The 14,075-nt window shown below is 34.7% G+C and overlaps 1 protein-coding gene across 1 annotated transcript in view; it reads right to left on the minus strand.

Moving 5' to 3' along the window:
* Positions 1–14,075, minus strand: part of MYO10 (myosin X) — a 129,087-nt gene that overhangs the window by 27,614 nt on the left and 87,398 nt on the right. The window contains exons 20-22 of the mRNA XM_072411863.1: positions 4,579–4,703; positions 3,299–3,413; positions 912–1,018 (exon numbers count right to left, since the gene is read on the minus strand). Of these exons, the coding sequence (XP_072267964.1) occupies positions 912–1,018; positions 3,299–3,413; positions 4,579–4,703 (347 nt within the window). The remainder of the gene's footprint in view (positions 1–911; positions 1,019–3,298; positions 3,414–4,578; positions 4,704–14,075) is intronic.

Genomic DNA, 14,075 nt, shown 5'->3' on the forward strand with positions numbered 1-14,075 from the left:
CACATATCTGCATGCAGAGCCCCTAGAGGCAAATATTTTTTGGAATGGTCTGGCAAGATTTGCAGCAGATTTAACTACCCACAATGACAGGTAAACTGGTAGACTATCTAAGCAGGTGCCAATGGCTCGTATTGTGTGCCTGACAAAAGATATAGCCATTCAACTGCCTCATAAGTGCAAATGCAGCTCCAGAATGACTGCATCAATGTCATTGGCACATGCATGTTCTCTAAGATATTCTTTGTACACATGTACCTTTTTATCATACCTCAATGCTTGACTTGTTTATTGATTGGATCAAGTTTAAAGCTAGACTTCAGGCCTAAGAGATGGGAGTTCAGTAACAAAGGATTCAGGTTCTGATTGACAAGAGCAAATTTGTCTTATTCCACTGTAATGCTAGCTGATTTAACCTTTGCCTTACTATCACTGGAAGCAAACTGGGTAAACTTTACAGGATTAACAGATATTATGGGACATTGGCGTGGGACTAAGACAAAACTGTAAGTGTATATGAAGGTTGTGCCGCAGCACATATTGATAATGGGAGGCCACTGTTCTATCTAGGCTGACAAGGCTCTTTAGGCTGCTGACAAGACAGTGACACCTAATAACAATAATTTAACCTTTGCAGTTAACTCCATAGGATTCTCCAGTGCATTTAGTTACTGTTTATTTAGCACAGTGATAGGCACATAATGCAATAAATGCATTCCTGGTTTATTCTGCCACAATACTGCTGAATTTTTAACTCTTTACAGACAATTTCTACACAGACCATTGTTTTTGTTCATGAGTTAGACATTATAGCTACTTAAATTGAAAGAACACAACAGTAACAAGGTCTTGGTTAATAAACACTAAATATTAGTTACTCCTGCAGTTTAATAGGCAAAGCTCATTTCACGCACCGTGCCACAAAGCCCATGATGTGTGACTGTATTGTTAAGGCTGCCTTGAAGACCTCAACCTCACGCTGCTTTTCCAAATTGTGCTCCAAGGACTCTCGCAGGAAGACCTGTACTCAAAATAAAACATAGAGTCATTTCTTTTTCAAATAGCAGTCATTCATCCTAAACTTCTCCTCTGCTCTTTACTCACCCTACAAAAGACTTCTAAATGCAATTAATAGGGTAATGGATTATAGGTTATAGGACAAAAGCAGTGATGCTTCTATTAAAGCTCACATCTTTTACTGAAATAAGCACAGTCTGAAATGTAATAAGAATCCTAATCAAACTCAGATGCCAAAATGTTATAATAATTTACAGAGTCTCTGTGCTGTGTCCTGAGTGATAATATTTCAATAATTCAGATTTATTGGATATTTTTTACACTCTTAAAAAATCAATGTAAACATACCAAAAACTGTAATATAGAAAGTAATATTTCAAATTAGCAATTGAAAGATTTCTGGAGCTTCACTACAGCCTAAATTGTATTTGGAAACAAAATCAGTGAGCAAAAATAGAATAGAAGGAATTAGTCTGTTTTGGGGTGCATGTGACCTGGCATCTGCAATGGGCTTACTAACCCACTCTTTAGTTTAAATGCCATCTAATAGAGAATTATGGGTTTCATACAACTGCAATGGATGAATACAACACACAGCAGTAGTTCACATGATCGATCTACATGGGCCTACAGGACTGTATCTGAAAACATTTGTCTCTGAACCAGCATTGCTTGGGGGGGGGGCGGGGGGTCACACCTGTCACATCTGTGACCAGGACCAAAGGGCGCAAGCTTTCTGCCCTATTCCCCACTGCCTCCCAGCCCATCTGCCATTTCATTTGTTGGTTTTACTAAGACTGCATCATGAAGAATATGAAAGAAAAGCTTAGGCACTGGGTTTTGTGTGTTTATGCATAGGATGTGTGTCTTCTCTTCTCTTTTTGGCAGCGTTCTGTTATATTGTGGGCAGCTGAAGTGCTATTGGTGGTAATGGCTCACATTTCGCAGGACCTCTACTAAACTATGGTATGATTACTAAAGAACTATAAAGTTCAGCCACTGTTATAATAAATATAATTTTTGTTGTCCCATTGCTTGTGTCATAAGTTTTACACAACACAAAGTAAGTAAATAATGACATGCAACAGCTAAATTATTACAAATTCAAACAAGTAATTATATCATTATAAAAATAATAGATGTTACTAACATTAACATTAAAAAAAAACAGAACAGTTTTTACAGGGTTTTACTGTTAGAAAATCTTTACCATGAAATGCTGTTTACTCTTGCTATGTTGCCATGTTGAATGGCAAGTGCAACAGAAACCAACAGTATTTAATACTGGAAGCTAACAGTTCCCATGTGATGTCACTCTTTGATGCAGTTACAGTGTATATGATGAATAGGTGAGAGGGTATTTTACATATTCAGAAGGAGTTAAAGAATTCAGACCAGGTTTGTTTTGTATTTGCTTTTTTTGTTATACATTTGAACATAATTATGTTGAATGACAAGAGTAAAGACATAAAATTATCATCACATGGTCATACAACTTCACTAAGGCAAACATACCACATTTAACAATGTGTAATTTCATACACTGTTATTTATGTATGAGATTTGGGGTATGGTATCCATGAAAAAAATGCAAAACTAACTCAGAATGCTTTCTAGGTATACAGTGCATTAGGGCTGATTTACTAAAGCACATAAACAACAGTTAGAATAAATCACTGGTAGGCATGCAACACTTGACTACATGCTTTTACAGCCACTAGTGCTAGAACTTGTTGTTTAAAGACGTAGGCAACAGGCGTACATACACTATGGCTTTATTCCTGAATATTATACACATTAAAATGCTATTACAGGTAAATTGAAAATAAAAACCCTAGATAAATAACAGGAGCAAACTCCACTTGTTGGTAAACTCAGTGTATGTACACAGTAGTCTGTGAGTGCATGTCCAGACACATTGTGGGCTCATAGTAAATAATATGATAATACAATACGCTTGTTTCCGCTTGCATAATGAATCTGTTAGCATATCCTTCAGTAAAGCTGGTCCAATGTGACATGATCCACTATACCTGATAATTTATTGGGTAATTAAGCACCCATAGTGTGTTACATCCCAGAGGCCACTGAGAAAAGTTACATTTGAACATGCATAAACAAGGTGCACAGCAAGAAATATTTTGCCAGCGTAAGAAATAAACCATTGCTCGCCTTCACTAGTAATTTGAATTCAGCTTTAAATAAATCAGGACATCGGATTCCAATGCTGCTGATCTGGAAAAGTGCAATTATTTTAAGTGGAGAAATCCGTCAACAGTATTACCTTAGTCCTTCCGAGCTGCCATTCTGTGTTCGTTGTGTCATTAAGATGAAGTAAAGTCTCACATTTGCCTTTCATATCATCAGGAAGGGTTATGTTCCGCATAAGCACTTTATATCTAGAAAATATTTTTTTTAAAAAGGAAAGCAAATAGTAGGCTCTGAGTATCTGCATTATTTTTATAGCGCAAAGACACATAGCACAGAATTCAAGACACAAACCAAAAACATCTTGTTTTGCTTCTCTGTTTAAAACTCTCTAATTTAACTTTTTTTAGGACTAAGAAATTGATCAATAATGCTAAATAAAAGCAAAACACACATTTAGAAACTGTACCCTTTTGAAAGGAAAAGAAGAAAGTGAGAACTCTGTATTGAAAACATTTAGGGCATTAAAAAAAAGGAAATCTGACATTCCCCTGGGCATTCCCTGGTGGGAATCAATTACTGTTATTGAAACACATGGACCTGGAAGATGTCTCCACCTGGAAGATGGATGGTCTCCACCTGGGAATGTTTGGTTTCCTGTTTTAAAAGTAGAGTCTGTAGAGTCACTTTAAAACCACAAAAGACCAGCAGCCACAGGTGCATTATCACAGATGTTCTCACTTACAATTTTTATTTAGGCATTTCTTAATAAAATGTTTAATTGATAATATGATCTATTTAAATACATCCCGTCTATTAGCCATATGGGATGACACCAACTTGATTGTCAAACTACTCGTAATAAAGCAGACAACAATCATATCAATCAAATAGAGAACATCTAGAAATCCTATATGTTGTTAGACCTAAAAACCTAAGTTCTGAAAAACCAGACTGATAAATAAGTCTCTTAAGACTGGCTCTGATGACCTTTTTATTAGCTGCCCATAGAATTATGGAATGGTACACATGCAGACACAATTTGACTGGTCTCAGGTCTTCTATCCTATTAAATAGATTATACCCTGTTTGTTTTAGCATTCTTCGAGCACACATCCCCTGGACCTTTACAAGTTACTCAGTAACTGCCCTCATTGTTGTGGTAGAATTTTAAATGTAAAAACAGATAATATTGTTGTAAAATGTGAAAGAAAACAACAAAAAGTCACTTTACATGATAGTCTGGGTTTAATAATCTAGAAGTCTTAAATTTTAGTTAGGAAAAGATGTGTTCATAATTGTTTAGCAAAATTATAAACCTTGTTTATGTTTTATTATTCTCTAAACAAAAAAAAAAACGCAAAGTGTAATGTAGGAAATGCAAGACTCTATGGCAACTAATAGTACTTATTTTACCTAAAACAAAAATCTTGAAATGCAATTCTGACGGGAAAGCCAGCTCTGCGGATCCTGACTGTTTCCAGCATGCCAGAGTACTTTAACTGGTTCAGTACCAGTGTCTGATCAAACTGGTCCGGCATCTGCAGAAAGAAGCATATTTTTGTTACACATTCCTTTCTTGCTGCCTTTCATGAAACATCATACTATATGAAGAAGAAACACAAACCAGTTACAGTTAGTGGGATGAATGACACTGTTAAAAATCTGATACTATTTTGTCTACTAGCCAAGACCGGATTAATCTCGGCACAAAACCTAAATGCTAAAAAAAAAACAATGTAAACTTTGAAGAAGCTAGTTTTCTTTGAACAAAAGATTCAGAAAATTAGCTTGTTACAACTGAAGGCACACAAAGCACTGCAAATAGGTTCTGTGAATGGGTTATGTACACAAATATATAAAGAATATGTACAGTAATTATTATCATTATTCCTATGTAAGCCATTTGAGTTGTCTTTTCTTTTTCTATACCAAACCAGCGAACCTGATCATTTTTCATTGTAATTGTTCTCTCTTTTGCCACTTTCCGAATTCTACAAAGATCAAACTTAGAATTAAATCTGAAGCTTCAATTCAGTGCTAGACATAGAATACTGGCAGAGAAGTATTTGTAGAAAATGAATATACCACTGATAGCATGCTGTGTGCAATGCACTATAACAAGCAGGGAAAAAGAACGCTGGGATTCCAAGTAATAAAAAGTTATTTCAAAAGCTCTCAGGCCACAAGAGCATCCTGCAAATTCAATAATACAACTAGATGTATATATACAACTTACCTTATATTTCAACAAAAACACATTAGTCATATAGGCAATAGTGTTACGGCTCCCCATAAATTCCAGATAAAAGCTCTATTTTGCCAGAACAGTGAACAGTCCTCAGTGCCTGGCATTGGTTTCCTCTCTTCACTACATTTATTTGAAGAACAAGATGCACAGTGACCTGAAGCAGTGAAATGAAGAGTGGGCTCTAATGAACGCCACAGCCGGTCCCTCCATGTGCTCTGTCACCATAGTAACACTTCCCATTCTAAGGAAGCGCATTGTGTAAATTTGATGATCTCTCAGGGGCCTCTTTGACCCAGAGAAGTCACTGGACATTTTTAATCTAGTCAACCTTGGTATTTTTTAAAATGAACCATATACATAATTCTAGCATACGTTTAAAAATCCTGTATAGGTAATATAATAAACTTTTAATGTATTTTACTAGTATCTGATGTATGTACAGTGCCTATGTAATACCCCCTTCTCTTTCCCATAGGAACTATTTAACCTCAATACCACAAGAATGAGAATTTGATGCCTGAACAGGACATTACGACCTGTCACACCAATGACAAGTTTGTTTTGCTCTTCCCTTAAGTTATTCAGTAATGTTAGCTTTTACTGACAGCTGGTTTTTCTTTGCACTGCATAGTAAAGCTATAAGGAAACTTGTTTCTCCTATATATAAACTGTTTAGGAAAACAGTACAAAATGTCCCTGAAACATTCAGTCAACTAAAAGATCTATCATATCAGCATTGTTTTATTCTGTAATAAACTGATTTTGTAATTCACAAATATCACAGAAACACTGTGACAAAGAGAGTACAATACCGTCCAAGTGTTTATTAAACAAACATTTAGATTATCACTGAGTACACAAACTGCATAGTCCACTGATTGTGGCTTCATTTACACGATTAAAGTATTCTAATTGTACATGTGGGCTGCATGAGTATGGCAATCAGGTAAAGAATTTGGTTAGATCTGGATGTTAACATATGTCTGCTCCCATATGTGCAATGGTGATTACAATCCACTAACCCCATACAAGACATCCCACCATAGACATGCCTTATTAAACTTTTCACATAGACTTGTCCTTTTTGGTGTCTCTACTCTGATGAACACACTGCTTTTTTCTACTGCTCAGGTAAATATTCTTTTTAAAGCACAGCCAGAAAAGGCTTTGCTCTACAGAGAAAATGGATCACCTTTGACTGCAAAACTTTTCTTGCAGGTAAGTCTTTAAAAAGCCGCTCAAAACAATATGTGATATCACTAAACTACTAATGTTATTAACGAAAACGAGAAAGTCAACTAAATTCATCTAAAGTGTATTTATACCACATGTGGGCTGGGTAGGTCTTTTACGTAAAGCTGAACTATGCAGAACCAACCCCCAGTGGTCTCTCTGTGGAGGTCTGACATGCTCTCTGCTATAGTAGATCTATTTATCTGCAATTGGCAAAGTTCATGTCTCCTACTGATTGCAGAGATCTAACCTTGCATTAGAAAGGGAGCAAGTTAATTTGCATATACCTTAAAGCCTTATACAACCGGAATATTACCACCAGTATTTGGGAGGCCATCTAATATGGTTGATAACAGAAAACGTAACCAAAGAACAAAAATATAGTACATTGCAGGTTACTAGTTCTTAGATGTGGTCATGGCATTAAATATCTTTTTTCTAATGGCCTAAGTTTCCAAAAGTACAGAAAATACCTGTTGATCTTGTCAGAAATGCCTTTGTTGTTACACGTGAGCTGAACCGGAAGCAAAAAACAATGTTCTCTTTGTTCTGTAAGCAATGTGTGGGAGGCACCTTGCTGCTCCTTCTATACAGGCCATTCCTGACAATCATTTAGTCATCTGATATGGCGGATTGCTAAACAACGTATAGGGACAGATGTACAGATGCTTAATTTTCACCCAAGATTATTGCAAACATTTCAATCAGGTGATGGAAATCTAGCATCTCTATGTGGCCTAATAAAGATGAACAAATGCAAAAAAATAGTCCAGTCAGGGAGCCAAGCATGGCTTCCTCCATTGATACAGAAAATGAAAGAGGGTAATCACCTACATAGTGTATGGGCATAGTGTGTTATATGTAGGACTACCAGGTGAAAATAAAGCCTAAAAAATGAATGCAACTGCATTATCAAAGAAATGGTAAGCAGAAATAAATTAATATTTTCTAGAAGTTTTTTTAACAAACATTTACAGTGAACATACCTACAACAATTATTACAAAACTACTGATACTAGTATTCTAGTGATATTAACATAACAATGTTTGTACTTTGTTGTTACATACGCACTTTGAAAACCATTGCAGAAAAATTAATTGTTGCACCTGTGCAGCAGGTCACCCTTCCACACAGATTTAAAAAGGGTGGTAAATTTAGATCCTGTTTATATTACTAGCATCAAAAGAAGTACTTGTGAGATTAAAGAGTAATGAATCACAAAATTCATACGCATTGAGGGAAACATCATTATATCAATCATTTGTTTGGTGTTCAAAGAAAAAGTACAGCTTTCCTGTGAAGCATGTCTGTAAATGTTACCTAAGGTCACTAAAGGATTGGTGCAAATAAAACGTGTACTGTCGGTGTACTATTGACCACAAAGATCTTTTAAGAAAGCGGATTATTTGAAAAAAGGTTTCAACCTTAATCTTTACCTTTACAGTCAGTAAGTTCATGAGTATAGAAGTGATCTAGATCTAGATCTAGAAACACACAGACACACACACACCTGAAAACAAAGCTAACAAGCACAAAACTGTATATAATGTGGGGCTCTATAGGGATATCTGATACAGTAACAAAGTAGGGCAGTGTCTACCGAGCAGCAGAAACTATTGTAAAATGGCTGAGAGGTCACAATGTTCACATTTCCTTTATACACAAATCTCAGTTTGTCATGAACAGAACAAATGATTGTTTCGTAAAAGAAAAACGCTAGCCTCCTAAAAGAGATCTTCTGGTCCTTTTTACAAACTGGTCCTTTACCAATTAAAGATTTAAATTGTAAAAAAAAGTATAATGAATACAAAGATTCTTTAACATGTTACAGTAACTAACCCCCTATCTTGTTTGGTAGTTTACCTTTTAAACACCATGGAGAACCATCTTTTCAATATATATACCAGGTGTATCAAAGACCTCACAGACTAAGCACAGAAGGCTAAACTTAAAATCAAGGAACACACTGTGTAAATCCTATTTTTGGAGCTATCTAATAAATACTGATGAGCAGCAAGTGTTGGAAATAAAGAAATGGAAAACGAGTGTTTGCACTGAGGTTTTCTACATATATTATTTACATATTTAAACATAATATGTATTTATTTTTAGCCACGTAAATATTAACCACCTAAGCGTTACACTGAGGTCTAGATTTCTGTACCAAAAGTGATCCACTGTTTTTCATGAAATTTTTTTTTAAATTGTAGACCTGTAACTTACAGAAATATGTCCGAACGGGTTCTAGTAGATAATATGAATATAAAAACGATGGAGGACGACGCTGGATGAGCACAGGGGGACCAGGTAAGTGAAAAATCTCGGGCTTAACCATCCTTGCAATTTTTTTTTGCCCGAGCGAAGGTCGGGCTTAACTGCAAGGAGGTTAAATAGAGAATATTATTGTTATGTAGTCTTTTCTTCTTTTAGCAGATAGATTTCTAAGTTCCATTTCATGTTTAGCATTGGCTCCCTCCTGCTGTAATGCTAAAAGAAAGCGTCATAGGAGCAGTAATTCATCCCTTATCAGATAGATCAGTAAAGATGGTTATTAGACAATGGTAGCCTAAGTAAGGGACATCTGCTAACTCCTAACACTCTGGGAATTCTTTGTTTTAAATATTAATGTTTAAAAAACAATTTTAGACAGGTATAGGAGAGGAAAGTCAAACAAAGATTATTATATAGCCTAAAATAGCACGCACAGCCCAATTTAAATTCTACCAAACATTGAAAATAGGCAGGTAAATTTGTTTTATTGCAGCACGGACATAATCTACCCCTTCTGTCATATTAAATTTGCCTGTTCACAATTTTTTTAATTTTAAACTTTAGTATTAAAGCCTCACAGATGTACTAACCTAACCCCAACCAATGAAAAATGTAATGTAATACACTAAAAGTGTTTTGAACAGAGTTCCATTTTAAATGAATAGAACAGAAATGGTTTTATCCAGTTAAAAAGTATACACTAATAACATACAAAGTACATAACCCCTACAATCCAATACCAAGGACCACAAAATATGTGTAATTATTGGCTGCTAGATTTACTGTTCTGTGCACATATTACTTATTCTAGATCCCTAAGGGTCAAATCAGGGAGGGGTTAAATACCAACATTTTTTATTAGGAATGTTGCAAAATACAAGACACAACTAAAAACCTTTTCTCTGTTTTACATATATCTAGTAAAATAAAGTAGGTATACAAAAAAAATATATTTTAATATTTTTTACAATATAGGTTTTTTAACCACCTTACAACTGTGCATGACACACAGACACATAAAACACACATCTACTTCTTCTTACATTTAACCCTAGCTCTATTTACTCTATTTAAATATCCATAAATAATATCAATATGAAAATGTCTGTAGCAGTTTGATTTAGTACTTGGTAATAAGCAGCAGCTGTAAATAAATTATCGTGTGAAAAAGCCCTTTATTTAAGTTCCCTAGAACACAATGAATGTACCCAAACTGCTAAAAAATAAAACTAATAAAATATTAATAATAAAATATTTATAGTAGACTTCTAGCTTCTTTAGTATAATTCCTGGATGTCTAACCATTCCACATTTTTCTGAGTCGTTGTAAATAATAACTCTCCGCCTTTCTTGACTCCTTTTGAATGACAGGGGTGGGACAAGATCATGACCCTGCACATGGGTCTCACATGTGGAAAGCGATTGAGTCACTGACACCTTAATTTCCATAATGTGTTAATAATATGGTCTAAAGTCAAGCCAATTAAACTCTTTATGATAATTAATCCTGCCACTGCATGCCTACTTGGCATTTTTGCACCTTCACTACAAATCATTTTTGCATCTTTACTACAAATGGCTATCTCTCTCTCTAAAAAAAAACAAAAAAAAAACAAAAAAAACAAAAAAAACAGTTTTCTGGCTGCCTGATAGATTACTATGATAAACAGACAGTTGCAAGCCCATTATCTGGCATCTGCTACTCCAGAATAGAATAGCTAAAAAGATGCATTGTCTGAAATGTGATACCGGGTTTCAATTCTTTTGAATGCTCAGTGCTAAATTGCACACAATCACGAATACAATATATTTGTCTATATATGGGATTAGAATAGATTTTTGTGTCTATGGAAACTTTTTACTAGAAAGTTTGTTTAGGTCTGATAGAAAAAAAGACTACCCACAGGAAACACCAATTGATACACAGAATAAGTATAATAAAATAGTTCCCTGAACACCATGAAGTCAACTTGCTGTATTACTAAAGCGCCCACATAATGCCCTAGCTATTAATCATGCAAAAGCATTAGGAAGACTGACAATCTAATCTTTTACTTGAATAAATGTATACCACTGGGGGATCACTAGTTGTGCTGAACTATAGTGATAAATCCTAATGCTGCAAGGAGATGAATCAAGAATAGTATCATAGTATCACACTGGTAAGTGTTTTTTTTCTTTTGTAAAGGCATAATCTATAATCTGTAGAAAAAGCCTAACTATGAAAAATAAATTAGGTGATTAGTAGTAGAGTACAACGTAAATAATATTTTACTACAAGTAGTTTAACCACCTGAGCGTTACACTAAGGTCTAGATTTCTGTACCAAAAGTGATCCACTGTTTTTCATGAAAATTTTTTTAAATTGTAGACCTGTAACTTACAGAAATATGTCCGAACAGGGGTTCTAGTAGATAATATGAATATAAAAAATGTTTGAAAATTATTTTGTATTGGATTGGATACAGGAGTTTGTATTGAATCCAATACAAAATGTTTGAATGAGTTTCAGTTTGAATTTCCCGCACACGCGCTGATGTCATCACGCACGCAGGTGTCATCACGCTCCGCCAGAGGAACGGTGGAGGACGACGCTGGATGAGCACAGGGGGACCAGGTAAGTAAGGATGGGAAAAATCTCGGGGTTAACCATCCTTGCAGTTTTTTTTTGCCCGAACGAAGGTCGGGCTTAACGGCAAGGAGGTTTTAGACTAAATGCAGATACTGTAAATACATAACTGGATTACATAATTATAAGTTTTTTAAATCTCTAAATGATCTGAAATTATATTCGGTCAGTCTTATTGTCCTGACATATCTGCAAACAACACAGCCAGGTCCTAGACCTCTCTGAGAGACTACATTAAAGGTAAGCAATAAAGAATGTAACCACTCCATCCTGTGACTGGAGACAAAGACAAATCAGTACATTTATCCCTATGTACCCTCTTCATGTAAGTATGGTAAGATGTTTGACTCAGAAGTGCTACCCTTCCTCACCCATTTAGAATACTGATATCCATGTTATCACTAGTACTAAATGAAAATAAGTTTAGGTTTAAGAATGTCTTCCTATGGATGATACAAAACAGTTCCTCATAAGGTTTAAATGTGCCCACAAATGGGCAAGCTTTTCTAAGCAGAGCACTGCTTGTACTCAATGATCAGTCAAGTGATATGAGCATACATATATGTTTGTATACACAATAATGAAGTAACAGTATGAGTTCAATCCAACTTTTATTTAATTTTAATGACAGATTAAGTATAAACCATGAACAGTACTATTATTAATAATATGATGATGTATTATTATTCATATAGTGCCAACATATTATTCAGCATTGTACATTAAATAGGGAACAATATTAATTATTAGTCCTAATCTACAGTAATTTATTTTATCATTGGTTATATGCCTTCTTTCAAAACTGGTTTAGATTCCATATGTCCTCTCATTTTAAATACAAATGCATGAATTCTGCTAAACATTTGAAAGCTAAGATAAAAAATGCATTAAATAAAAAAAGAAATATTTTATGGTGAGTGTACATCAGAAGGAAAGATGCCATGTTCACTGTTAGAATGTAGAGAGGTCTTGCTTTCATCACGTTAGATAACAATATACACAATAAATACGTTTGCTGGCCAATCTCATGGGGACAAGATTTCCTTTTCCTAGGAGTTCACTCCTATTGTTGGTGTAATCAATGCCATCTCTTTTAGATAAAAAAGCATACTGTACAATCTTTGTTTCAGATATTCTTATCTTTCAGAAAAATCTAGGGCAGCTTTTCATGGCACAAAAGACCAAAAGCGTACAAATAACAGTACTAGAATTTTGTTCCCTGATTTTGAAAAAAGAATGAACCAGGTTAACATACAAAATGGTTACTAACAAAATAGTCAAACTGAAATTCTTTTCTCAGGCAGAGGCAGAGGCAAAGGCAGAATACATATAATAATGCCGGAAATATGTTCTATAAACTAATCTATGTTTAAAAAGGTAAGCTTACTTAGGGTTACACAGTACCCAATGAAATGTTAGTTTTATTTGCATGTGGCGCCTGTATGATGAAAGAAATGTAGGACTTAAGAGAATATCTATTCCTAGCTTGAGATTTGCTGATGCAGACTTGGATCCAAGTGTCATGTTACCACCTTCTGCCTGGTAACTGGTATGTAATGAGCTCATTACAGCTTTTTATCAAGTGCACTATAGCATAGCCCATGCACTATAGCTCACCATATGGTCATTGTCACATATGTTAACTAAAGTTTTCCTTTTCCTTAAAGTAATAGATATTTTGCAATATGCAATAATGCATTTTCTAAGGAAGTCCTTTTTCAAACATCTCTATTGATCAAGCAAGTATGTGTTAATTCATGTAATATTACAATATAGCAATCTGTAGTAAAATGTAAGATTGGCTTCACACTTTTCCATGTGAGATTTTAATGCACAATTTAGTGTTACTTAGTTGTCTGTTATGCTTTTATTGTTAAGTTTTCTCAGCCAATGCAATCAAAAGTTTCTAGGAAAGGGTCTGGGTGTCATGTGCTGTAACATTCTATAAACATTAATACATGCATTTTAACAAGCTGCTATTGAAATCAAGATATTCAACAAGCATTACTATTCTAAAGGTGCGCCTGCACCATTTTGAGGGGCACAGTGAACAGGTGTGAACTAGCACCATTGAATACAATAGGAAATCAATTTCCACTCCTCCTGTACTAGAAGAGAGATAGCAAATGCAACAACAGCATTCTCTGTCCTATTTATAATCATCTCTTATAAACAATATGTAATAAAATTGTTTTGGTTTTACAAAATGACAATAATCATAATAAATTACAAATATGTGCTGTAAAGGCAGAAATACTAAATAATTCAAGAATAAGATGTATATCACAATAAAGTGCACAGGTTGAAAATACTGACATACATGAAATAAAAACCTAAGGTGAGGCTGGTTTGGTTGAGTTTTTGAAAAAAAGTACAATGATAAAAGCAAAAATGTTGACATGAAAGCAAATATTCAACAAGAAATGTGATTATATGAACAGGACTCAAGAATGCAGAATAGTTTATGTTAGTCAAGTTTAAATTAATAAAATTCATCACTGAAACACATTCATTGAATTATTTGTTGT

Source organism: Pyxicephalus adspersus, chromosome 5 (assembly GCF_032062135.1).
Source record: "Pyxicephalus adspersus chromosome 5, UCB_Pads_2.0, whole genome shotgun sequence".
In the NCBI taxonomy this organism is placed as follows: Eukaryota; Metazoa; Chordata; class Amphibia; order Anura; family Pyxicephalidae; genus Pyxicephalus; species Pyxicephalus adspersus.